The following is a 25732-nucleotide window of genomic DNA, read 5'->3' on the forward strand; positions in this document are numbered from 1 at the left end:
TTCTCAGCAGGCCTGTGCAGCGAGTTCTGAGCCAACGTGTGGCTCTGCTGCCATCCCAAAGCTGCGCTTTCCTTGCCCAGCCTGAGCGCAAGTGGGGCATGTGCTGGGCGTGGCTGGAGATTTTCATCACCAAAATCCTCCAGCGTCATGGCATTTCCATCTGCCCATTGCTTTGGAGAGCACAAATCACAAACCACCCATCTCAGCTGATAAATGTCATTGCTTGCAGATTGCTGCAACCGCACAGCTGAGCTACAAATACACATGAATCCATTTCAGTTGAAAAATGTCATTTATTACAAATTGCTACACCTGTGCTGACAATACACAACTATCAAAATCTCCATTAAGTTTAAAAAAAGTCATTTATTATATTATAAGGTGGCCCCTTGGGTTGGCACACACTTGAGGAGTGGGTCTGTTTTCAACTTAGGAGTTTAGGAGTTTCAGATTGCTTAAAAAAAAAAAAATAAGGGAAAAACCTCTCTTTCCTGAGTGCAGGCAGCTCTCCAAGCAAAGCAGGTCCCAGGTGAGGGAGGACACAGAGGATGGGCTTGGGGAATGTGGAGCAAGGCTGTCCACACTGGCTCACACCTCAAGGCACAGCTTCTCTGAGCAGGCCAGACCTCCTGAGGAGAGACCCTGGCTCAATATCAATCACAGAATGCTGCAATCACCTCTGCTCCAAAGAGAGCAGGAATAAAATACATCCTTTATCACAGGAATGTGCATTTCCTAGAAGCTGTTATCAATACATATTATAATATTGGCTTTTCACAAGGATTCAGATGAATGCTGTATGTATCACGTTCCAATGGCTTTGCTGTAACAGTCGATAGAGGATGTTTGAACTGTCTGCTCAGTTGGGATAACTCCAGTGAACAGATGATGGGGACCCTGCTGCCATCAACACTCAGCGGCTCTGCAAAGAAGGAGCCAAGGCCCAAATTCAAAGGGGAGAAGAAGAGGATTAAAACCACAAGCCAAGACACAGGCATGCTGTAAAAAGGCGGACCCAAGGAGTGGCCATGCTAAACAGTTCCTGGGAAATGTAAAGTAGTTAATGGGAAAGTTTGAATATGCATAAAGTCTATGAATATGCATCAGGTGATGCAATAGAAATAGGATATAAAGGGTGTTTCCAAAACACCAGGGGTGCTCTTGGCAGAGGGCCAAGCACCCAGCCCTTTTAACCCTTTGCTTTATTGTCTTTGTCTCCTTCTGACTTTCTTATTAAACCTTGCAAAATTGACCAGGAAAGTGAATGTTATTTTTCACAGGATCCGAGATGGGAAATTGAGACCCAAAAAGAAGAATTTGGCTGGAAAAGGAACAGTTTGGCCCAAAATTGGAGGTTTCAGCAATAAAAATGGGCAGCTTAGATGTAAAAATGAGAGTTTGGATTAAAACAAATTGGGAGTTTGACTTTAAAGGTCCACCCAGGTGAGCCAATGTGGGCCTAAAAAGGGCAGATTTTGAGTACTCAGGTGAGAAATATGGACCCAAAAAGCAGAATTTGGGCCAAACAATAGGAATTTGGGTGCCCAGATGGGAAGATTGGAACCAAAAAAGGTGAGTTTGGGTGCCTGGATGGGAAATGTGGACCCAGAAGAGGGAATTTGGATCCTAAAAGGAACAGTGTGGCCCAAAATTTGGGATTTCAGCAACAAAAAGGGGCAGTTTAGACGTAAAAATGAGAGTTTGGTTTAAAAAAAAATTGGAGTCTGAAGCTAAAACGTCAACCCAGGTGAGCCAATGGCAGCCTGGGCAGAAATTTGGGGCAAGAAAGGGAGATTTGGGCTGAAAAAGGGAAGTTTGTGCCAGACAAAAGGGGAGATTGTGTCCAAAACAAGGACAGTTTGCCCAAAAATAAGAATTTGGGTCCTCAGGTGGGAAGTTTGTACCTGAAATGGGGACATTTGGCCCAGGAAGGGAGAATTTGGGCCTAAGAAAAGGGGAATTTGGTTGCTCAGATGGGAAATTCAGACCCCAAATGGGAGTTTTGGGGCTGAAAGGCAGAATTTGGGTCTTAAAAGGGGAAATTTGGGAACTCAGGCAGGGTATTTGGACCCAAAGAGAAGAATTTGGGGCCAAAATGGGTACTTTAATCCCAAAAAAGGGAAATTCTTCTGCGAAGATGAGCAATTTGGACCCAGAAGGGGAATGTGGTTCCAAAATGGACAGTTTGGCCCAAAAGTGGGGGTTTGAGAAACAAAAAGTGTTGGTTTAGACCCCAAAATGAAAGTTTGGATTAAAAAACAATGGGAGTCTGACACTAAAAGATCAACTCAGGTGAGCCAATGGCAGCCAGGGGGTAAATCTGTGGCAAAAAGGGGAGATTTGGGATGAAAAAGGGGAGTTTGGACCAAGAAAAAGGAGTTTGGGGGCAAAAAGCAGAATTTTGGCCTAAAAAAGGAAAATTTGGGTGCCCAAATGTGAAGTTTGGACCAAACCAGGGAAATTTGGGATCTAGTGGGAAACTTGGACACAAGAAGTGGAATATTGGTCCAAAACCAAGAAATTTGGGTGGAAAAAAGGAGAATTGGCATGCTCCAAAAAAAGAGAAGTTTGGACCCAGAAAGGAGAGTATTGGCACTGAAAGGCAGAATTTGGGCCTAAAAAAGCAGAATTGGGGTGCTCAGGTGGGGAATTTGGACCCCAAAAATGGATTCTGTGTCTAAAAAACGGAAATTTGGGCTCAAAAAATGGTGAATTTGAGTGCCCAGATGGGAAATATGGACCCAAAAGGGACTATACAGCTCCTAAAAGGAACAGTTTGGCCCAAAACTGGTGGTTTGAGCAACAAAAAGGGGCAGTTGAGATGTAAAATTGAGAGTTTGGATTAAAACAATGGGAGTCTGATGCTAAAAGGTCAACCCAGGTGAGCCACTGGCAGCCAGGGGGAAATTTTGGGGCAAGAAAGGGAGATTTTGGATGAAACAGGGAAGTTTGGGCCAGAAAAAATGGGAGATTATGTCAAAAAAGTGAGAATTTGGGCTCAAAAGTGGGAATTTGGGGACAAAAAACAACATTTTTAGCACTCTGGTGGGACATTTGGACACAAAAAGGGGAATTTGGGCCTAAAAAGGGGTAAATTGAGCACTCAGGTGGAAAATTTGGATGCCAAAAGGGGAATCTGTGTCCAAAAAATGGAAATTTGGACTCAAAAAAAGGTGAATTTGGGTGCCCAGATGGGAAATGTCAACCCCAAATTGGGAATTTGCCTCCCAAAAGGAACAGTTTGGCCCAAAACTGGGGGTTTGAACAACAAAAAGGGGCAGTTTAGACCCAAAAATGAGAGTTTGCATTAAAACAATGGGAGTCTGATGCTGAAAGATCAACCCAGGTGAGCCAATGGCAGCCAGGGGGGAAATCTGTGGCAAGAAAGGGAGATTTGGGATGAAAAAGGGGATTTACGGCCAGAATAGAAGAGTTGTATCCAAAAAGGGAGAATTTGGGCATAAAAAGGTAGAATTTGTGTGCCCAGATGGGAAATTTGGACCAAAAAGGGATAATTTGGAACAAAAAGGGGTAATTTGGAACAAAAAGGTGGAATTTGGGCACTCAGGTGAGAAATTTGGACCCAAAAAGTGGAATTTAAATGAGAAAAAATAGGTATTTGAGTGCCCAGATGGGAAATTTGGACCCAGAAGGGGAAATTTGGTGTTAAAAGGGAGAGTTTTGGTCTAAAAAAGTGGAATTTGGGTGCCCAAATTGGAAGTTTGGACCAAAACTGGGGAATTTGGGACCTATTTCTAGGGGAAAAGATCCATTTCAAGCTATCAACTACTAACATCAACTAACTTAACAACATTCTAACAACTTTAGCACAACAAAAGGTTAATTTGGGTGCCCAGATAGGAAATACGGACCCAAAAGGGAAGATCTGGCTCCTAAAAGGAACAGTTTCGCCCAAAACTGGGGGTTTGAGCAGCAAAAAGGGGCAGTTTAGATGTAAAAATGAGAGTTTGGATTAAAAACAAACAGGAGTCTGATGCTAAAAGGTCAACCCAGGTGAGCCAACGGCAGCCAGGGGGGAAATTTGGGGCAATAAAAAAAGGATTTAGAAAGAAAAAGGGGATTTGGGGCCAGAATAAAAGGGAGTTTCTGTCCAAAAGTGGGAATTTTGGGTCCCAAAAATAGGAATTTGGGTCCTCAGGTGGAAAGTTTGTACCTGAAATGTGGACATTTGGGCCAGGAAGAGAGAATTTTGGCCTAAAAATGGGGAATTTGGTTGCTCAGGTAGGGTATTTGGACTGAAAAAGAAGAATTTGGGGCCAAAAATGGGGACTTCGGTCCCAATAAAGGGGAATTTGTGTGCCCAGATGAGAAATTTGGAGCCAGAAGTGGGAATTTGCCTCCCAAAATGGAGAGTTTGGCCCAAAACTGGGGGTTTGAGCCACAAAAAGTGTTAGTTTAGACCCAAAATTAAGATTTTGTTTAAAAAAAATATTAAAGTCTGATGCTAAAAGGTCAACTCAGGTGAGCCAATGGCAGCCAGGGGGGAAATCTGGGGCAAAAAGGGGAGATTTGAGATGAAAAAGGGATTTTGGGCCCAGAAAAAAGGGGAAATTAGGTCCAAAAGTGAGAATTTGGGCTCAAAAGTGGGGATTTGTGGCCAAAAAAGAACATTTTTGGCACTCAAGTGTGACATTTGGACTCAAAAAGAATTTGGGCCTGAAAAGGGGGAAATTGAGCACTCAGGTGGAAAATTTGGATGCCAAAAGGAGAATCTGGGTCCAAAAACCAGAAACTTGGACCAAAAAAAGGTGAATTTGGGTGCCCAGATGGGAAATGTGGACCCAGAAGGGAAAATTTGGCTCCCAAAAGGAAGAGTTTGGCCCAAAACGGTGGATTTGAGCCACAAAGAGGGGCAGTTTAGACCCAAAAATGAAAGTTTGGATTAAAAAAATAATGGGAGTCTGATGCTAAAAGGACAACTCAGGTGAGCCAATGGCAGCCAGGGGGGAAATCTACAGCAAGAATGGGAGATTTGGGATGAAAAGGGGAGTTTGGGACAGAAAAAAATGGGGTATTAGGTGAAAAAGGGGAGAATGTGGGATCAAAAGTGAGAATTTGGGGCCAAAAAAGAAAATTTTGGGCACTCAGGTGGGATATTTGGACCCAAAAAGGAGAATTTGGGCCTTAAAAAAGGGAAATTTAGCACTCAGGTGGAAAATCTGGATGCCAAAAAGGGGAATCTTTGTCCAAAAAATGGAAATTTGGACAAAAAAAAAGGTGAATTGGGTGCCCAGATGGGAAATGTGGACCCAGAAGGCGGAATTTGGCACCTAAATGGGACATTTTGTCCCAAAACTGGGGGTTTGAGAAACAAAATGTGCCAATCTGGATCTTAAAGGGGCAGTTTAGATCTAAAAAAAAGGAATTTGGGGCCAGAACAGGGAGTAATGAAACCAGGAGCTTGTCATTAACTCATGTTAGAAAGTGTGGACATGATTATAACTTGAACCAGCCCCACACTGGATTTGGGGCTGAGCCCAGGAGCCTCAGGCACTGAGAGAAGGGTGAAGAAGCTGCTCCAGGAGTCCAAAGGCAAAGTGCAAGTCCCTTGGAGCATCAGTGGCCCCAGGGAGGGCAGGGAGTGGCAAAGGCTCCCCAGGGAGTGGGGAGAGCAGATCCTGGAGGCCAGGGCTGCAGGGAGCCAAAGGCTGTGAGCAGGAACTGCAATGCTGAGCAAGCCCTGGCTGGCTGGAGGCAGCAGAAAGGCCAAGCCCTGAGCCCAGGCCTGGCCCAGCAGGGCCTGTCCCTCACGGGGGGCTCGGGGCTGTTCCTGGGGCAGGGGGATGTGAGGGGCAGCAAGGACAAATGCCATCAACCTGGGGGACCCTGCAGATCCTCATGGAACCAAGGGCCAGCGTGAGCCAGCAGGGCCTGACGCAAACAAGAGGCCCCTGGGAGCCTGCGGGGCTGCAACAGCCCACAGCACTCCAGTGATGGCGGCAACCAAAGGCTCCTTGACTTGCCTTTGGTGCACGGGACAAACCCCAGCAGATATTCTCAAGGGACACAGGGGCAAAGAATATTCTTAGTTGCAAGGGACCCCCAAGGACCAGCAATTCCAGCTGTCAAGTGAATGGCCCACACAGGGATTGAAGCCACAGCCTCGCTGATATCAGCACCGTGCTCTGACCAACGGAGCTCAGAGGTGAAAACCACACAGAATTTTACTGGCAAAGTACAGAGAACCAAGGAACTTGGGCAAAGCATTTAATGCAACATCCAGTTGAACATAAAACACTTTCCACAGCAGAAACTGCATTAAGTTAGCCCATTTAACCTGGAAAGCTTGAACCCTTGGGTGTTAAGGTACCCAAAATCATTCACTGCAGAGCCAGAGAAGCACTGAGGAATGATCCAGAAAACACAGGTCAGGGCAGGCATTTGTTTTTATTTAAATGCACAGGGAACAGACCTCTTGCAGGTCTTTGTGTTTCACAGGAAAGGTAGATATTCATGTAGAAATACAAAAAGTAATACTACAGTATTTGTAAAACACACAACAGTAGAAAAAGTTACCAATGAGTAAATGCACAATTAGGGAATAATAAAGCTAAGATTCCAAAGAGTTACATTCAAAAGGCTTTGCAGCAGAAAAGAGAGAGTTTAATACTTCTGAAAATACAGAGTCATCAATTTTCTCAGGGCAGCCTTGAGCTCCTGGTTCCTCAGGCTGTAGATGAGGGGGTTCAGGGCTGGAGACACCACCGAGTACAGAACTGACACTGCCAGATCCAGGGATGGGGAGGAGATGGAGGGGGGCTTCAGGTGGGCAAAGGCTGCAGTGCTGAGGAACAGGGAGAGCACGGCCAGGTGAGGGAGGCAGGTGGAAAAGGCTTTGTGCCGTCCCTGCTCAGAGGGGATCCTCAGCACAGCCCTGAAGATCTGCACATAGGAGAAAACAATGAACACAAAACAGACAAGAAATAAACAGATGGAAAACAGAAGAAGCCAAACTTCTCTGAGGTAGGATTTGGAGCAGGAGAGCTTGAGGATGTGTGGGATTTCACAGAAGAACTGGCCCAGGGCATTGCCCTGGCACAGGGGCAGGGAAAATGTATTGGCCGTGTGCAGCAGAGCATTGAGAAAGGCACTGGCCCAGGCAGCTGCTGCCATGTGGGCACAAGCTCTGCTGCCCAGGAGGGTCCCGTAGTGCAGGGGTTTGCAGATGGACACGTAGCGGTCGTAGCACATGATGGTCAGCAGGAAATACTCTGTTCCAAGAAAGAAGACAAACAGAAACAGCTGTGCAGCACATCCTGAGTAGGAGATGGTCCTGGTGTCCCAGAGGGAATTGTGCATGGCTTTGGGCACAGTGGTGCAGATGCAGCCCAGGTCAGTGAGGGCCAGGTTGAGCAGGAAGAAGAACATGGGTCTGTGCAGGTGGTGGCCGCAGGCTATGGCACTGATGATGAGGGTGTTGCCCAGGAGGGCAGCCAGGGAGATGCCCAGGAAGAGGCAGAAGTGCAGGAGCTGCAGCTGCCGCGTGTCTGCCAGTGCCAGCAGGAGGAAGTGGCTGAAGGAGCTGCTGTTGGACATTTGCTAAGGAAATTTTTATCTGTGGAGGAGGAAAACACAGCACAGAGTCAGGCCACAATTCTATGAGCAAAATATATTGCCTATCTTATAGCAATTTAACATTCAGAGTCTCTCTTTTTACAAACACTTTTCTGCATTCCCCTCACCTGGGCTCTGGGATTTGCAGGCACTGAGAGCAGGAACTCACAAATGGGCTCTGGAGGATTCCTTCTTCTTGTGCAGTGAGAGGCAAACGAGAACACTGGCTGATCTCCAATTAACTGAAGTCGTGCTACACCAAAAAGCTGTTCAGATTTCCTGTTGGCAATTTGCTCATCTGAAGAACTGAGCTGAAGGAATTCCTTGTATTTGTTCATCCAGTTGAACCTGCTGCAGTTAGGAGAGGTGGTGGGTGTTTGAAATGCCTGACATTTCTAATGCACTGCAGGTGAAATGGTGTGGGTGTGAGAGGCACAGGGATGGTCTCAGTGCAGGGACAAGAGAGCAGCTCTGCCCATCAGGGCTGTTCTCACTGCTCCTTGCTGGCAGCTTAGAGCTGAAGGAGAGGCACCCAGAGGAGTTCCCTGAGAGAAACAGGGCATTGCTGAGAGCAGAGAGCTCTGGCTTCAGAGAGCACAGTGACAGAGCCCTCGCCTTCTCTCAGGGTGTCTCTTTAGGATCTCAGCTGCCTCCTGCCAGGCTGGGGCACAGAGGGATCATTGCAGCTGCCCAGCTGCAGCTGCCCAGCAGCGTTTCCCTGGCCCTAGCACTGAGCTGTCTCCTGCACAGGGATCCCAGGCAGCCCAGAGACACCACAGGAGAGCTGTGCCCTTCTGGAGGGCACCCTGCAGCCCTGCAGGACAGCCAGGGAATCACCTGAACGGCCCCTGAATGGCGAGAGCTGGGCACTCTGCTCCCACAGACACATCTCCACAGCAGCATCCAAAGGCTCCCTGCCTGGACAGGCACCTGCCCCCCCCAAACCCTTGCACTGCCTCAGCAAACAAACTGGTGGCAACAAGGACACACAGGCACCTGGGGATGGCAGGGAAATGCCACAATGCTGCTGCCAGGGGAGGAGGGACACAGAGACTGATGGAAATCAGGGGCTTCTCCTTCCCCGGGCTCCGGCTGCTGCAGGGGCAAAGCACACCCGAGCCCCCGTGGGCTGAGGGCAGGGGCTCTGCTTAGGCTGGGAAAGGAGCCCGGGCAGGAGTTGCTGGGGGAAGGTGTCTGATGCACAGGGACAGCAGGGAGGTGCCCACATCCCCCTGGCCAGCATCTCTGGCAGCAGCTCCCTGTCCCTCCCTGCCCGTGTCTCTGCTGAGTGGGGCTGTTCCTGCCAGCAGCGTCTCCCCGTGCCCAGCTCCGCTCCCTGCCAGGGCTCACAGAGTCCATCCCCACCCCACGGCCCCGGGACAGCTCTGCCTGTGCAGGGACCTGTCCTGTGCCTCTCAGGGAGCAGCAGGGAAGCCCCGCTCTGGAGCTTCTTCTGCTCCACACCAGGACATCCAAGAGAGCCACCCTGCCAGGTCCTGTCAGTGCTGGCATTGTCACAGACACTCCCAGCAACTCACCTGCATTGCTCTGCAGCCAGAGACTCACCGTGTCCAGGGGCTGTGCAGATTTCTCCCCTGATGGGGTCTCTCCTGTTCCCCCACCCCAGGCTACCTTGAACCTCTTCCTCACTCCTGCTGCCTGCCCTTGCTGCCTGCAGGTAACTGCCCTGCCTGCCCTGTGGCCACCTGCTCTGCACCAGAGGAACTGGGAGAGTCCATCCAAATGATCATGGAAACCATGGGATGTGCCAGCCTTAGGAGAAGCCTCCAGGAATGGAAGTTTAGCTTTGCTCTAGCCAGAGAATTATTCTTTCAAACACTGTGAAGATTTCTCCTCTAGCAAGAGCTCAGTCACCCTCCCAGCCCAGGCTGCCTCTCACCTCTCTGTGCCCTGTGCTGTGCCTGGGGTGGCTGCAGGCAGTGCCCCAGCCCTGCTGGGCTGTGCCCAGGAGCTGCTCCTGGCCAGAGCTGTCTCTCTGCAGCGCTGCCCTTGCCAGGAGCTGCCTCTGTGCCAGAGCCCAGCCCAGCTGAACAGCACAGACACAGCACAAGGACTTCTCTTGTGGGTTGGGCACTGAGTCCCTGAACATCAGTCCCCCAGAGGGAGCTGAAGAAACCTCTCAAGAATTCAAAGTCACAATCCATCTCCAAAGTTTTGTGAGGTTTTAATGGGTCCCACTGAGGCACTCAACTGGGAAAGTGTCCCCAGGTTCCAGGGAGAGCAGAACACTGCAGGCACTGGTGACAGCTGGGGACAAGCAAGGGAAAGGTGTCTCTGGTGCTGAGCAAAGCTGGATGTGTCTCAGGAGTGCAAAGGGCCAAGGGCTGAGCCCCAGCCCCTGGCAAGGCAGATGCTGTCCCTCCCTCATTGCTCAGGGCTCTTCCCGGGCCACTGGCATGTGGGGATGTGCAATGCCAAGGGCAGCACCATGGGGCGGCCCCTGCCAGGCTGCTGAGCAGGGACAAGGAGGCAATGAGGCCCCAGGGCTGCCAGGGTCACTTGTCTCCTCCTCATGGCTCAGGCCCAGGCCCAGCAGCCATGGCCAAAGGGCTGCACAAGCTGCTTCTGGCAGGGCCTTGCAGCTGCTGCCCATCCCTATGCCCTCTCCAGCCCAGGCTGCCCTACGGTGTCCATGCCCTGCGCCTCTGGCCCTGCAGGCTGTCGTCATCCCCCGGCTGCCCCAGCTCACTGGGCCCTTCCTTTGCTGACAGCTCTGCGTCCTGCCTGCCTCTGCCTGGCCACACAAAGCCTTGACCTTGATACCCAAAGGGTTAACTCAATTTTTACCGTGCCTGTGAACTTCTAGCACAGGAACAAGGCATGCAGGGCCTGCCTTCCCAGCAAGGATGGTTGGGAGACAAGAAAAAGACATCTGGCTCAAGGGTGCAGTGATGGGAAAAACAAGGACTGAATCTGGGAACTCAGGGTGTGGTTTTGTGGAAATGGGTAAATTGTAATATGCATTTAGCCACTGTATAAAAGCAACACACTGGGAGAATCACATGTCCATGTCAGGTTAGGAGTTATCCCATGCTGGACCTCAGGCCTGAATAAATCATGTGCCTCTTAAACACCAAATTAGTGTTAAGGAGACTTACTCTGACGTTTCAGAGACTTGCTGATGGTGGGGCCTCACAGAACCAAGGAGTCAGCTGTGACACTGGGCAAACTCATGGAACAAAGGGTGCATTTTGACACAGCAGAACCCCACGGAACCAAAATCCATTTTGGCACATTGGGGCCACATTGAACCAATGGTCCATGGTGAAACTGAGGAACCTCTTGGAACCAAGGGGCCCTTCTGACACAGCAAGGCCTTGTGGAACCCTGGCCCATGGTGACACCATGGAACCGCACAGAACCAAGGTGACCATGTTCTACTACAGAACCTCAGGAACAAAGGGCCCATGGTGACACTGCAGAACCAAGGAGACCATGGTGACACTATGGGGCATCATGGAACCAAGGGTCCATTGTGACTCTGCTACCAAAAATGGGAAAAAATAAAAGAAAATAAAAATAAAAATAAAAATAAAAATAAAAATAAAAATAAAAATAAAAATAAAAATAAAAATAAAAATAAAAATAAAAATAAAAATAAAAATAAAAATAAAAATAAAATAAAAGAAACTGCTTCACAGCAAGGGAGCAGTAAGAAGCAGCATTCTTTATTCAGCCAGTTGCACAAGGGGGAATAGCTCTTCCCAAAGGTGTGCGTGCTGGGTACAGGAAAGTTCCTGCTTGTGGACTGTATTTTACATCCATATTCACTGACTGTCACAGAATAAACATACATATGATAATAATTTCTCTGAAATCATTAATATATTTTCTCTTACCTTCATAGCTGTGTTCTTCTGTCCTGGGCGTCTCTTTGGTGGTCCCTGGTGCTTGGTGATGCCAGAGTCAGACCTGACTGCCTGGTGAACTGGTAAAAGTTGGTCACTTTCCAATTCTCCTTCTTACACAATGGGCATGGTGCAGTTCCATGGGCCAGGGGGTTTTGAAGAACAAGAGCTGTGTGTGCTCACCAGCTGGAGATGGTTTTTCATCTGGTAACATCCCCCCTTGGAGGCTTGTGAAGCTTCTCTTCTCTTCAAGCCTTGCTAAGCCTCCCATCTGTGGTGTCTGCTGGAATTCAATGCCCTCCCCATCCCAAAGCATCCCAGCCTTCCCCTCCTGCAGCCTTGGTCTCCAGCACAGCCATGGAGGCTCTTTGGGCTCTGGACTTTTCCTGCAGCTACCAAGGACAGCTGAGCTCTGCCCTTGCCACAGCCAGTCCTGGCCAGCACAGGCCATGCACAGCAATTCCTTGTCTGTGCCTGGCCTTGCTGCCAGCCCCGGCAGCGGCTCCGTGGCCCCTTTGTGCCCCGCTGGCCCAGCCATGGTGCCCCAGCCCCTGGGCAGGCCCAGCCCAGGGCAGGAGCATTGCGGGTGGGCACGGCCCCTGTGCCGTGGTGCCCACAGCAGCCCTGGGGCTCTGTGCCCCATGGCCTCCCTGCTGGGCAGCCTCTCCCAGCTCCTGCAGAGCCCGTGGCACCTGTGGGCCTGCACACACAGCCCTGCCCGGGGCTCTGCCGGGCTCTGGGCCAGCACAGAGGCCGGGCAGGGCTGGCCATGGCCAGCAACAGGCCCTGAGCCCTGCAGGAGGATGGAGCTGGGCCACAGCCAAACTCAGCCCAGGCCAAACCTGGGCTCAGCAGCCAGGGCTGGCAGCACCTGGGGACAGAGCCCGGCGGTGACAAATGTCCTGGGCCCCCTCCCTGCTCTGCTCGTGCCACCAAGGGCACAGAGCAGCCTCCTCTCTCGGCCACTTGCCTGTTTTCAATCCCTTGCCCTGTAGGCGCTGTCCCTGCCCCACAAGGCCTGGGCCAAGTCCTGTCCCTGCATGCTCACACAGGCTGAGATGGACACTGCTGGTTTCTCTGGCAGGCTCTCTGAGCCCAGCCCAGCTCCCTCCAAGCTGTCCCAGCTGCCCTGAGCTCTCGGCAGCAGCCAGGGCCTCTCCCCAGCACTGCCCAGCCGGCTCTGGCCCCACAGCTCTGCTCAGGGCAGGCTGCTCTGGGCACTGCCCCATGGCCTCAGCCCCTCTGCAGGGCACAGCAGCAGCTGCAGCTCAGAGAGGCCTCAGCCCCAGCCATGGGGGAAAGTGCCTGGCCAAAGGAAAAGGAGGCTCCCTGGGTGCCCTGCTCCCCTCTCCAGGAGATCCTGGCAGCTCTGCAGCCCCTCCTGCCATCCCATCTGCCCAGGCCAGCACCACAGCCCCGGCCTCGGGGCCCTCAAGAGCTGCTCCTGCTCCAGGCCCAGGGCCCATCCCAAAGCTGGGGCAGCCACAAAGCTGTGTCCATTGCTGGTCATTCCTGCTCTCACGGGGATGGATCCTCAGCCACTTGGAGGTTGCTGATGAATTTTACTTTTCCACAGGCCTCTTCTTTCTTGAGCTCTTCAGCTGAGAAATTCAGTGACAAAGGCTCATTAACATTTGTTCAAATCACCCAAACAAGATAAGCCCATGGGAAAAATTTGTCAGTTCTTCCGTGGTTAATTAGACAAATTTCAGAAGCGTATTCAAAGTAAATCTACTGTATTGAAAACAATTGAGATATCATTGTTTGGTCCTGTTCAGTTTTCTTTTTCTGTTTCTAATCCCCAGTACCCCCTCAGGCAGTCTGAATAGATCTGAAAATAAACACCCCTTATAGCTGATGATCCATCAGACTTTGTCCCTACCCCCACCCCACCATTTCCCCCATCCAGCCCCTGGGACTCAGAGCAGCCTTGTGCAAATCTGACAAACCATGGCTGTGCCTTGATTTCCCTCTGCTCCTGTGCAGCTCATTTGGAAGTTTTCCCACTAAAGTTATGGAGAAATATTAAAAAGAGCTTCTAGGAAATGCACATTCCTGTTATAAAGGATGTATTTTATTCCTGCTCTCTTTGGAGCAGAGGTGATTGCAGCATTCTGTGATTGATATTGACCCAGGGTCTCTCCTCAGGAGGTCTGGCCTGCTCAGAGAAGCTGTGCCTTGAGGTGTGAGCCAGTGTGGACAACCTTGCCCCACATTCCCCAAGCCCATCCTCTGTGTCCTCCCTCACCTGGGACCTGCTTTGCTTGGAGAGCTGCCTGCACTCAGGCAAAGAGGGCATTTTCCTTTTTCTTTTCTTTTTTTTTCTTTTTTTTCTTTTTTTTTTTTTTTCGCAATCTAAAACTCCCAAGTTTCATTGTTGAAAACAGACCCACTCCTCAAGTGTGTGCCAGCCCAAGGTGCCACCAAAAGCACTCCAGACCTGCCCTGGGCCAGCTGTGAGGGTGGATCATCATCCCAACCTGCACTGGGCTGTAAGAAACAATTTTGAGAACCTGGATGCAAGTGTTAAACCTTGGTTAGCGCTTTGTTGTAAACCAGTTCAATTGTTCTGTTGTTTATCCCAAGTTCAGGTTATTAGCTCTTTTCTTGTTATGTATTAGCTGTACTTACCCTTTGCTGTCATGTCCCTGTCCCGTTGGGAGATCACCGCCACTGCTCCCCAGAATGGCGTCCCCAGCCCTGAGGAGGAGGATGACACAAGGGCCTGGACGTAAATGAGAGAGACCAGAGACACACAGGATGCACACAGACTAATAAGACTCCGGAAACAACGAGCCACACTAAAGAGAAGAAATCAAGACAGCACCACCGAATGAGGAAGACCCAGAGGAGTCCCCTGACTTCCTCCCAAAAGCTGACAGCACCAAGGGGGAACTCGACCAGGGTGACATCCCAGACTCTGAGCCGAAGAAGACGAGCATTCCTGCAGACTCCTGTGAGGACGGAAGCTCCGACTCTGCCGTGTGGCAAAGTCAACCTCCTCCTCTGCGTGAAATCTGGGAGTAGTGGCGGTGTGTGTGCGACCCCTTGGGCCTCCACCCAAGCTGATTCTTGTATTAAAAGCATTAAAAAGGACTTCTAGTCCTGCCCAATTTATTTCAGTACCTAGACAGGTGTTGAGAACAGACCCGTGTTTTGGCTACTGCCTGGCAGTGCTGTCCCTCTGACATTCCTTCCCCCATCAAAGGGGATGGGAGTAAGCAAGATCCTGGGAGAGGACACAACCAAGCCAACTGACCCAAATTAGCCAGAGGGATATTCCATACCTCATGACAACATCTCAGAGAGCTAAGCTCAAGGAGAGAGGAGGAAAGGGGGGGCATTTTTGAGTTTTCAGTGTTTGCCTTCTGGAGGAACCATTATGTGTGCTGAAGCCTTTCTTTTCAGAAAATGTCCAAACATCAGATGGGAAGTAGAGAGTGACTTTTTTTCTCTTCAGCCCATGCAGGCCCAGATCTCTACTTAGTTCTTTATTTTACTGTAATAGAACTGCCTTGTCTCACCCTGCTGGCTGTTCTCTGTCTTATCCTCTTCCCCGTCCCAGTGGGAAAGAGAGTGACAGAGCGACAGAGTGGGCACCTGGCACGCAGCCAGGGTCGACCCACTGCAGTTGTTTTGGCACCCGAATGTGGGGGGATATAAAGTTGGTGAAATGGACTATAGCAGGAACCTCGAGGGGCCGGGCTGGAACAGCAGAGGAGTGCAGGCCTGGGGTGGCAAACAGTTTAGCAATGAGCTCGAAGCTGTGGCAGGAGCAGCATGGGGCTGGGCAGACCCAGGGATATTGAGCTAAAAGTGTATTAAAAATCCGGAGCAGTGGCAGAAACAGCAGGGTCTGGGCAGCCCTGGAAGGAGAAAAAAGGTGGAGGGGGGGATTGGTTTGGGTGTTCCCTGGCTGTCACCTGTGTAATGCCCTGGCAACAGCAGCAGCTGCTGGGATCCCGAAAGCAGCCGTGAAACGCTCCCTTTCAGAGGTGGTTGGGTCCCGGTTTTCCCCTGAGGCACCCAAGCAGATGGTGAGGATCCCTCCCAGAGTGATTGGGTATTGAAAGGACCCAGTTACATGGCCACACTTGTGAGCAGAGGCTCACCCACATTAAAGAGACTCAGTGATAGAAAAGTTCTGCAGTAGCAGTGGATCCTCGGGGCAGCAGCAGTCCAACACCAAAACCTCAACCATCTGCCCTTTGAGCCGTGTCCCCCAGCTAAGAGACAGCCATAACCCCACTGCCTGTCCCTTCTCCTGTCCTGGTGGGGTGTTGAGGAGTTCTGTGAGCGTGTTTTGGGGGCATTGGTGTTGGTGGGTGTGTTGGGGAAGGAGTTGTCTGGAAGTGAGAGGTCTAGGCTGGAATTTGAGTCAGTTTGATGGCAGCATCCATGGTTTGGCACAGCTTTGGTCATGGAGGACATAAGGAATAGCTGTGACTTTTTCTGTTAGTGGTCCTGGTTCTCATGCAAAAAAAGAAGAGGGGAGAGCTGTAATTTATTGGCCACCTAGATATCTGTACCAGGGGCAGGATTAGCCTTTTTGCAATCTACTCAATTGTCTGGACTACTTTTGTAATACTGAGTGGACTTTCATTCCTTGAGAGCTTTAATCCTTCAGAGAATTAAGATATTATCATCCCTCCATAGAAAACCAAAGCTTTGCAAACCAAAGAATGGCCTTTTTTTAGCCTCTGTGTAGTGTTGTTTTGTAAAGTGACTCTCAATGGATGATGTTAAGGCAAAGGACTTGCTGCTTTGAGATGGGAAGCAAACTTGCAGATCTTTCAAATTCTCCGGTCATTCCAATTAATTGGTGAAGTCTGCAACTTTTTGGAACTTCTTGAGTTGAGCAACGGGGAAGTAAAGCTCTCATGAATTGAGGGTCCTTAAATGCCAGATCCTTCTGTGCCTTCCCAACAAAGATGTTTTTGAGCTGCAGGAAATGACTTCAATGGGAAAATAATTCCAACATGTAATAATCTGACCAAGGCTAAGCGTTGCCAGCAGTTGTTCCAGATGCTCCTGCCAAGACCCCTGCAGGAAGGAGCCCAGTCCCCAATGCACCTGGGCTTTGGCTGCCCTCTGGCACAGAAGCTCCCCAGGGGCACAGGTCTCTGGGGCAGGAGAAGGGCACCAGCACTGCCAGGGCTCGGCTGGGGTGGCAGGTCTGCCTCGGTGGGGACTCTGCCACACTTGCTGATTTCAGTGCTGCCAGGCTCCTGTGCAGATTCTGTGCAAGGCCCCGTGCCCTTCCTGCTGCGGCTGTGTTGGCAGCCCTGAGGGCTCCTTCTGCTGCCCTGAGCCTGCAGAGCAGGGCAGCATTTGCTGATGGTTTGAGGCGTTCCTAAAGATCCTGTCTGGCTGTCTTAGACACTTTGGGCAAGGGATTCCTTCCAACCTGGGCCACTTTGGGGGGGATGGGGGTGGAACCAGGGCAAGGTGGCAGTGCGTGCAAGGGCCCTTTGTGACACGGCGCAGCATGGTAACCGTGGAATGGAAAGGGACAGGGTGTCCAAGGGCCCTTTGTGACACGTGGTGACATAGGGGCTGGCGGTGACAGGACAACGCCACTGTGCCCAGTGCACGCGACGGGACAGGACGCGCCAGAGCGGTGCTGTCAGGAGCCCCTGCACAGCGCACTCGATTGTGTCTGACCCGGAGCTTTTCCAAGACTTTAATCCTACAGGTGACCTCGTGGCAAGACTGCGGGCCTTGGGGGCCCGTGGCTTTCCCGAGGTTTTTCTTTTGCAGGTGCCTGTGGGGGAAGACTGCGGGACTTGGTGGCCCGTGGCCTTCCCAAGACTTTTCTTTTGCAGGTGCCTTCAAGCCCAGACTCCAGTACTTGGTACCTGGAGCTTTTCTGAGGCATCTCCCATCCTTCTGGCCTCTGTCCTCAAGGTGAGACTGTGGGACCTGGTGACCACAGTCATTTACGAGGAGTCTCCAGTCATTGTGGCAGGAGCCCTCGAGACCCGACTGCAGGACTTGCTGTCCTGTAGGCTTCCTGAGGCTTCTCTCTCGCAGGTGCCTTCAAGGCACAACTGCACGACTTGTTGACTCAGAGATTACCCAAGGCATCTCTCTTTAAGGTGCCCCCAAGGCCAGATTGTGTCATGGAGGGCAGATTCCTCAACCTGTTCCAAGTGTTCAGAGGGAACAGAAAGACAGCCCCTGGAGCTGCCCCAGCACAGCAGCCTGAAGAGCTGGAGCAGTTCCAACCACTGCAGGATGGTGAGTGGCAGAGCTGGGCCACAGGGCTGATGGCTGCAGCCAGCCAGGCCCTGCACCATCCCATCCCATCCCATCCCATCCCATCCCATCCCATCCCATCCCATCCCATCCCATCCCATCCCATCCCATCCCATCCCATCCCATCCCATCCCATCCCATCCCATCCCATCCCATCCCCTCCCCTCCCCTCCCCTCCCCTCCCTTCCCCTCCCCTCCCCTCCCCTCCCCTGTGGACATGCCCAAGGACAAGACAGAAGAGGGGCTGGGTTGGAGCAGTTCCAACCACTGCAGGATAGTGAGTAGCAGAGCTGGGCCACAGGGCTGATGACTGCAGCCAGCCAGGCCCTGCACCATCCCATCCCATCCCGTCCCGTCCTGTCCCGTCCCATCCCGTCCCATCCCGTCCCGTCCCATCCCCTCCCCTCCCCTCCACTCCGGACATGCCCAAGGACAAGACAGAAGAGGGGCTGGGGCTGACCCCTGCCAGTGGCCCTGCTCCATCCCCTGAGCCACCTCAGGGCTGTCCCTGACTGGGGAGTGCAGGGCTGGGCTGTGTTCTCCGGCCTGTCCCGCAGCCCCTCAGCTCTGGCTGCTCTTTGACAGATGCAGCCATGGACGAGAGACCAGAACAGGAGCCTGCCCGTGGCCGCTTCCGCAGAACGCTGAAGGTACCTGCAGCCATCCCCACCTGGGCTGGGCCTGCTGTCACTGCTCAGCTCAGCTCTGCACTTGCAGCACTCCATGGAACATGCCTCTCTTCCCTGTCCTTTGTTCATTCTGCACAGAGGTTCCGCAAGTTCCTGCGCATTGGGCGTAGAAGGAACACCACAGCAGCAACTGAGGGCACAGCTGAGCCTGACTCCGGGCTGACCGAGCTCCAGGCAGAGCCTGATGTCAGCCCAGATTCAGCTGAGCCCTCACAAGACTCTGATGCTGCAGTGAAGGATGACAGGGCAGAGGCTGACATGGCAGTGACTGAGGGCATGGCCATTCCAAATGATGACATTGGAGAGACTCAGGGCATTGCGGATACCAACAGGATACTCACTCCCACTATTAGCCAAGAGCTCGTATGGGATTATTTCAAGGACCCTCGTGTGTCTTCTGACATCATTGACAAGAGAGCTGCTTCTTCTGACCAGCAGGTAGCCAGCCAGGGGCCAGAACTGGAGGTCTCCCAGGATCCTGTGGCCCTTCAAGCCACATCCACAGGGCCCTGTCAGCCTTTGAGGCCAGCAGAGCATGACGGGAAGGGAAGCACTTCTTGGGGGAAGCTGGGGAAGTTGCTGCCTTGGACAACACTCCATGTCTTCCCCATGCCTCCTCCAGGTGCCATCTACTGTGAGGAACATTCACCAGAGTCTGGTGTCCCATGTCACTGTGGATGTCAGGCAGAAAATTGACATAATAAGGCTGGCTGAAGAACACCCGGTCGATGTGGTGCTGACCCTCCTGCGCTGTGCCCCATCGTGTGACAGGTATGGGGCCCACGTGCCTTGAGAGCGCAGGGCTCACCGGCCTTTAGGGCCCATCGCCCTGCACAGCCTGTCCAATGGGCTCTGCCCAACAGGCAGAGAGGTCCAGGAGCCTCAGGCCCCTCTGTTTCCTGAGGCTGCTGCCAGTGGTCCCTCCCTGCCCTTCAGGGCACGGAGGCTCTGTCCCCTGAGACCCCACAGCTACACAGGGCATGGCAATGTCACTGAGACACCCCTGACACAGAGCTCTGATCCCACAGAGCTGCTGCCATGATGTGGCAAACCATAGCCTCATCGGGACCAACAGTTGAGAAAGTGCTGCCAACACTTCTCTGTGTGATGGAGAACTGGCCCCTTTGCAGCACCTGCACCTCTGATGGGGACAACAAGGACGTTTTGCCCTTGAGTGTGAGTTTCTGGAGATGAACACCTGGAGCTTGCTTCCCCAGGAGCTCTCCATCTTCTTCCTGCCGAAGGCGCTGGGCTGAAACCTGGGCCAGGGGCAGGCTCAGGGGACACCGGGCCCGCTGTTCCCCGTGCGTCTCCCCTCGGGCTTTGCCCCATGGACACCTCGGCACTGAGCGCTGTCTTGGTGTGATTCTTTTGCAGGCAACTCTGGTGCTCTGGGTGATTGTCCAGATGCCACAGTGCCACGAGGCGATGATGCTTTATTCCGCCCGCCTGTTTGTGGCTCTGCTGTTCCATGTTGTCATCACCACACAGCAGATGCCACCAGTGGAAGCTGACAGCTTCTGGAAAGCTTGCCGGGAGCAACACCGCCTTCCCAGCAACGCCAACAGGTGCCAGTCCTCCTGTCCTTCCCATGCCCTTGTGGCTGACACCAGTGCACCCAGTGTGACCTGGGCTGTGCTCTGCACACAGGTTTGCCATGCAGGCCATGAAATCTCTGCTCTGCCGACTGCGGTGTGACAACGTGGTCATGGAAATGGGACGCAAGCGTGGCTGGGACACGCTCCTCTGTGCTGACACCCAGCACTATGCCGTGGGTCTGCTGGCCAGGTGAGCCTCACTTCTCCCAGCTGCCTCTGAAACTTGTGCCCTGTGCCTGGGGTGTCTCACACAGTCCCTGTGGTCCTGGCCAGAGGGCCTTGTCACTGAGGGATGGCTGAGCAGACTGGAAAAGGCTGAGAGAGGAGGGTGCCCAAAAGGAGCCACTTCCCAAAGCACCCACGGTCCCTCCAGGGATGCTGGGGAAAGGCCAGATCTCTGTGAGTCATTCCTGGGAGAGGTCTGTGCTCCCCCCATATCAGAGTCTTGGTGCCGTTTTCCCCCTGACAGGGAGATGCGCCGTGGCTTGATCCCCTTCTGTTCCCGCATTGCAATCCACCTGCTCAAGTCACTCAGAAGAGAGGAGCCATGTTGTGATCTGTCCTTCCTGGCATTCCTTGTGGAGGTGAGCCCGATGGCCAGCACTCCCTCGCTGAGCTGCCTGCCAGCCCTGTCCCCTTGCATAGCCGCAGCTGCCTGGGACGGTGCCCGCGCCCTGTGCTGCTGCCTGGGCCCAGCCCTGCGCAGTTCCAGGCTCCTGCCGGCCAGCTCCCCTCTCACTGCCCTGTGCCTTTCAGGTCCTCGAGTGCTTAGATTTGACTAAATACGGTGACGGTGTCCTTGAGATCGCATCAAGGCACCTGCAGAGTGAGTGCGGGCAGAGGCGTCGCCTGGCGCTCAGAGGCCTCGTGGTGCTCAGCAAGGATCCCTCGATGGTGAGAACGGGGCAGCAGCTGAAGCTGTGCTGGGCAAAGCAGCCCCTTGGGCTGGCTGGGCTTCAGGAGCTCAGGCAGCTGCTCCCAGCTCTCCTGCCTCACCTGCCTGAGTGCTTTGGGACAGGACTTTGGCATCTGGGCCCAGCAGCAGCAGGGTGGGGTTGCAGTGCCAGGGTGGTCTTGGCGCTGCAGCCGTTCAGGGCTTCCCAGCACTGCCTTGTGTTCCAAACAGGCCATAAGAATGTGCAGCCTCTCTCAAAGCCTTCAGGACCTGCTGGCTGATGCAGATGGAGATGTAGTTGGCATGGCCCTCCGTGTGTTCATCAATATGCTCAACAATAAAGACATCATGATATGCAGCACCACTGCCCCAAAGCTGGCTCAGGCACTCCTGCTGCTCTTTGATCACGTAAGGCTCTGTGCCCCCAGACACGGGCATTGGCTGCTGCCCAGAAACTTTGTGTCTTACAGATTTCTGGGCCTTTGCCCAGCTGAGCCTAGAGGAATTGGTATTAAGGTCTTCTTCTCTTCTTTTCCTCCAGGACCACAGCCATGTGCAGTTGCTCTCCCTTGACCTCTTCTTCAAGGCAATGGACTTGGTAGTGGACGAGGGAAAGAAGCCCCTGGAGAAGATTTTGGACCAGAGCCTGATTCCACTCTTCATCCACTGCCATGATGAGAACCGGCGTGTGGCGAAGGTGAGGTTTGCTGTGATGCCGGTGCATCCCTGGGAGGGGCATCGGCTTCCTCCTGTCCTGGAACCTCCCAGGCTGCAGCTTCCTCGGGGTCCTGTCACCCAGACAAGAGTCCTGTGCCCTGGGCTGCAGTGCCATCTCTGCATCTCTGCTGCTCTCCAGGCCTCTTGGGAAACGCTGCTTCGTGTGGCCGAGTTCCTCAAGAGGAGGAATCTGAAGCGGCTGGTGAGGAAGGAGCAGCTGTCAAAGTTTGCTGAGCGTCTGGTAAGAACGGCCTGGAGAAGCCCAGTTTTGAGAAGCTCCCAGCCCCCAGCACTCAGTGTGTGGGGCTGGCAGCTGTGGCCCCTGCCCAGTGCTGCACCCAGGGGTGCCAGCCTGTGCCCCACACGCCGCTCCCTTTCCTGGGCCGCACGGCTTCGTCTCCAGGCTCCTGTGGCCCCGAGCCGGGTGCCGATGGAGCCACAGCCCAGTGGGGCTGCGGGCCAGGGAGACAGCGCGGCTCCTCGGGCAGCTCCCGGCTCTCTGCCCCCTCCAGAGCCCGGCGCCAGCGGCTGCTGGCCGGGCCTCAGGGCTGGGCGGGCACGGGAGGCCGGGGCTGGCCGCAGGCAGCAGCGCCCGGCCGAGGGGCAGAGCCCGCGCCAACCCTTCCCTCTACCGCTCTCTCCAGCTGGCACAGGACAAGAAGCGAGCAGCCGAGCACCTGTGCCGGGCCCTGCCGTACCTGGACAGCCCGCAGGAGCCGCTGCGAGAGGCGGCCATCAGGTTCCTCGGTGAGCCACGAACCCGGGCTGGCTCCCTCCCCGCCACAGCTCGGCCCCAGCCCCGGCTGCTGCCCCGGCAGCGACACCCGGGCCCGGCGCCCTGGAGCCCCGGCTGCCCTCGGGGCTGCTGCTGCCGGCCTCTGGCAGCCGTGCCCTTGGGCTGAGTCAGGATGCGGCAAGGGCCCGGGCTGAGCCCTGCCGGGGCGGGAGGCCGTGTGGCCACAGGGCTGCAGCGCCGCTGGCAGGGAGCTGTGCCGCTGGGGCCCTGACAGGCTCTGTGTTCCCAGGGATGGCCAGGGAGCCCCTGAGGGGGCAGCAGGAAGAGCTGCAGGTCCTCAGCGAGGGTGAGTGAGGGATGGCAGTGAGGGGCTGGCACTGGGGGATCTGCAATGCCCGGGCAGGGAGCTGTAATCCGTGCCCCGGCTTCAGAGGGCTTCTCTCCCTGTGTGGACACCTTGGTGGTGTGGGAATATCACAGAGAGATTTCAGCGACATGGGGCAGGGATTTGGGTGGGGTGTGGATTCGTGACCAGGACCTTGCAGCTGATCCTGTTGGCCTCTTCACTCTTGTGGCCACGGCAAGAGCAGGCTGGGATGGCTCTGGCAGGACTTTCTCCTAGGATTCCCACAGATCTGGGCTCTGATCGTGGCTCTGTTCCCCTCTCTTCCAGCACTTCAAGCTCTAAAAAGAGATGACAACCCTTCTGAGAGAAACACAGTTCTTCAGCAGACGTTTATTGAAAGAACTGCAGAATTACGCTCGTCTGCTGGCTTACGAAACCAGTCTTCATGTAAGATGCTACGGATGATGAGGCTACGCTGAGACCAGAAGAGACCAGCTGGAGCTCCAGGCACTGCTGGCAACTGGCCCAGCTGAGCCTGTGGGAAGCTCGCATGGCTTCAGCCCTCTCCCTGCCTCTAGATAGCTCTGTCCCTGCAGCCCTAAGACACTGCCCATCCCTTCTCTTTCCCTCCAGTTTCCCTCCCTTTTGATAGCTCCCTCCCTGCAGCCCTGAGACACTGCCCATCCCTTCTCTTTCCCTCCAGTTTCCCTCCCTTTTGATAGCTCCCTCCCTGCGGCCCTCAGACACTGCCCATCCCTTCTCTTTCCCTCCACCCTCCCTCCCTTTTGATAGCTCCCTCCCTGCGGCCCTCAGACACTGCCCATCCCTTCTCTTTCCCTCCAGTTTCCCTCCCTTTTGATAGCTCCCTCCCTGCGGCCCTCAGACACTGCCCATCCCTTCTCTTTCCCTCCACCCTCCCTCCCTTTTGATAGCTCCCTCCCTGCGGCCCTCAGACACTGCCCATCCCTCCTTTTTCCCTCCACTATCCATCCATTCTGATAGTTCCCTCCTTGCAACCCTCAGACACTGCCCATCCCTTCTTTTTCCCTCCACTCTCCCTCCTTTTAGACAGCTCCCTTCTTCCAGCCCACAGACCTTGCCCATCCCCTTTTTTGCCCCTCAGCTCATCCCTTTGCCTCACATCCCATCAATAAACAGTTTGCCTTTTTCACTTTACCTGCATCTCTGTGGAGTTGAAGGGTCACAAATCCAGAGCACTGTGACACTCAGGCCCCTCCTGCCGTTCTCTCCTGCGCTGTGTTTTGTGCAGAGACGCAGAGGAACGAGCAGAGATCAGGCTGGAAAGGTCCCTGTGCTGAAGGTCCAGTTCCACAGCATTGTGGAGTTAAAGGTTTAACTGAGCACCCTGAAGGCCTTGGATTTTGGAGGAGCCAAGCTGAGTATGCCCTGAAGCCGGCTGTGAGGGATTCTGTGGCAAGCATGCACAGAGGGCAAAGGAGCTTGGAATGCCTGAGTCTTTCTAGAACAGCTTCCTGAAAGCACAGCAATGCTCCATCCCTGGACAGGATCAGGAAGAGGGCAGAACTGTTAGAGCCAGCAGAGAGATGGGGACTTCAGATGGCTCTTCTTTAGAATGCTGTGTATTCTATCGACTAGATTACAGCAGGGGGTCGTGGGTCAGCCTACAGCTGCTGGCTACAGGCAAGCCCTGTGTCCTGAAGCCCACTTAGTTCTGCTTACAGTGCATTATATCACTTTCTTTTGCTGTCTGTATCATTGCATAACAACCAATCAGCATCATACACAATACCTTTACATGTACATATATTCTATCAAAACTGCTGAAATTACCATACTATGTTAGTGACTAACTAATCATTTGAGTTAGTAATTACATATTAAATTTTCAAAGTTGTTTTGTAGTGGAAAATCCTTTTTGCTTTGGTAAAAAATGTCTTTCTGTCTGCCTGTGCTTTTTCACTTGGTAGAAAACATGCTTTGTTTGAAGACCACTTAAATCTTTTGGACTTTAGCCATAAAACCTCCTTCTAACTGACTAAACCTTTGTTCTAAACCTTCCAACTCGACTAAACCTTTGTTCTCTCAGTGGTTTCAGCAATAAGTGGCCCTAAAAACATCTTTTTATATATCTAAGCTTGCTTTCATATCTAGAGAACCTTCCGGTAAGCATTCATATCTGTAAAATTTTTGTTAAATTTTCTTCCTTCCTAACATCTCGCCCGCTCTGATGAACAACATAGATGCTAGAAATTGTCTTATTCATCATTTGTGCACACATTGAAGTATACATGTGTCACAATCTGCTCACACAGGCGGGCGTCGTCAGAGGTTCATTTGATCTCAGAGTGCAAAAAGGACACCAAGGGATTTCAGTTTAAATCACAACAGCAATAATGCATCTTTATTTTAGTGCCAGCATCATGGGTTATGCAATAGATGAGAAGGAGAGAAAGAGAAAGAGAGACAGGAATAAAGAGGCAAAGTAAAGAGAGAAAACGGGGGGGGTAATAGCTACCAATGGACAAGATGGGGTCACCGGTGTCTTCTTCCGTGGGGATCTCTCTCTCCAAAAGCAACTTAGAAAAGTCACCTTTATAGTCTCAAGTTTCAAGGCAAGGGGCAGTTGGCCAAAAGGTGGGGAGATGTATAGGCTATTGTGGTGTGACCCGTTGCTCTGGCAAGCAGGTGTGAGGTACTGAACAGGCCCCGCTCCTCACAAGTCCCTGCTCAGCAGCAGGAACGAAGGCAGTGTTCCGTGGCAGCACAGCAAACACCTGCAAACAATCACTCTTGTGCTGTAGGTCGAGCACACCTTCAAACAATGGCTTAGCAATCATCCACCTCAACCAGGCCAGAACCCCTGCACAAAGTCCCCTGGGCTCCTCAGGGTCTCGGTCTCTGTTCTTGCCATGCTTGTGAGGCAAATGAGGGAAACTTCAGAACGTCTCTTACACCACCCCGTGACTCACAATCATCATCAGGAGGGCTCCTTTGTAGTGTTGTTGCAAAGTCTTCAGGTCTCCTCAAAGGTTGGTAGCATACCCTGGAAAACAGAGACAGAAAATCA

General features: G+C 52.8%; 3 protein-coding genes across 10 annotated transcripts in view; 1 reads left to right on the top strand and 2 right to left on the bottom strand.

Annotated features, from left to right (window-relative positions):
* Positions 1 to 273: 273 nt before the first annotated feature.
* The window catches only part of LOC147649057 (uncharacterized), a 400363-nt gene continuing 374904 nt past the window's right edge, over positions 274 to 25732 (bottom strand). The window contains exon 9 of the mRNA XM_086865011.1: positions 274 to 312. The gene's annotated coding sequence lies outside the window, so the exon portion shown is untranslated. The remainder of the gene's footprint in view (positions 313 to 25732) is intronic.
* On the bottom strand, positions 6390 to 10263 carry LOC147649058 (olfactory receptor 14J1-like). The gene is made up of 2 exons (XM_086865119.1): positions 7704 to 10263; positions 6390 to 7576 (listed from the first exon to the last, which is right to left on the bottom strand). The coding sequence occupies exon 2, from the start codon at positions 7555 to 7557 to the stop codon at positions 6625 to 6627; it is 933 nt and encodes a 310-aa protein (XP_086721245.1). The 5' UTR covers positions 7558 to 7576; positions 7704 to 10263; the 3' UTR covers positions 6390 to 6624.
* LOC147649059 (maestro heat-like repeat-containing protein family member 7) lies at positions 16459 to 23859 on the top strand. Of its 8 annotated transcripts, none has more exons than XR_015279658.1 (17): positions 16471 to 17351; positions 17543 to 17684; positions 18288 to 18352; positions 18470 to 18829; positions 19014 to 19162; positions 19420 to 19567; positions 19769 to 19959; positions 20042 to 20179; positions 20459 to 20573; positions 20746 to 20883; positions 21116 to 21292; positions 21426 to 21581; positions 21741 to 21842; positions 22246 to 22348; positions 22627 to 22683; positions 23011 to 23315; positions 23387 to 23859. XR_015279658.1 is itself a non-coding variant. In XM_086864962.1 (16 exons), the coding sequence occupies exons 2-16, from the start codon at positions 17567 to 17569 to the stop codon at positions 23160 to 23162; spliced, it is 2169 nt and encodes a 722-aa protein (XP_086721088.1). In that variant the 5' UTR covers positions 16459 to 17351; positions 17543 to 17566; the 3' UTR covers positions 23163 to 23859. The 8 variants fall into 8 exon arrangements, 2 of the variants coding, with proteins under 2 accessions (XP_086721088.1, XP_086721089.1); XR_015279659.1 differs by having other exon boundaries at positions 16923 to 17351; positions 23011 to 23278; positions 23350 to 23859; XR_015279660.1 differs by having other exon boundaries at positions 16988 to 17351; positions 23011 to 23474; positions 23546 to 23859.

The sequence above is a fragment of the Cyanistes caeruleus genome, chromosome 28 (genome assembly GCF_971803275.1).
Source record: "Cyanistes caeruleus chromosome 28, bCyaCae1.hap1.1, whole genome shotgun sequence".
In the NCBI taxonomy this organism is placed as follows: domain Eukaryota; kingdom Metazoa; phylum Chordata; class Aves; order Passeriformes; family Paridae; genus Cyanistes; species Cyanistes caeruleus.

Coding starts and splice junctions, on each gene's coding strand:
- LOC147649058 (XM_086865119.1), bottom strand. CDS start 7,557: ATGTCCAACAGCAGCTCCTTCAGCCACTTCCTCCTGCTGGCACTGGCA.
- LOC147649059 (XM_086864962.1), top strand. CDS start 17,567: ATGGAGGGCAGATTCCTCAACCTGTTCCAAGTGTTCAGAGGGAACAGA. Junction 17,685..18,287: donor GTTCCAACCACTGCAGGATG/GTGAGTGGCAGA, acceptor GCTCTTTGACAG/ATGCAGCCATGGACGAGAGA. Junction 21,582..21,740: donor AGAACCGGCGTGTGGCGAAG/GTGAGGTTTGCT, acceptor GCTGCTCTCCAG/GCCTCTTGGGAAACGCTGCT.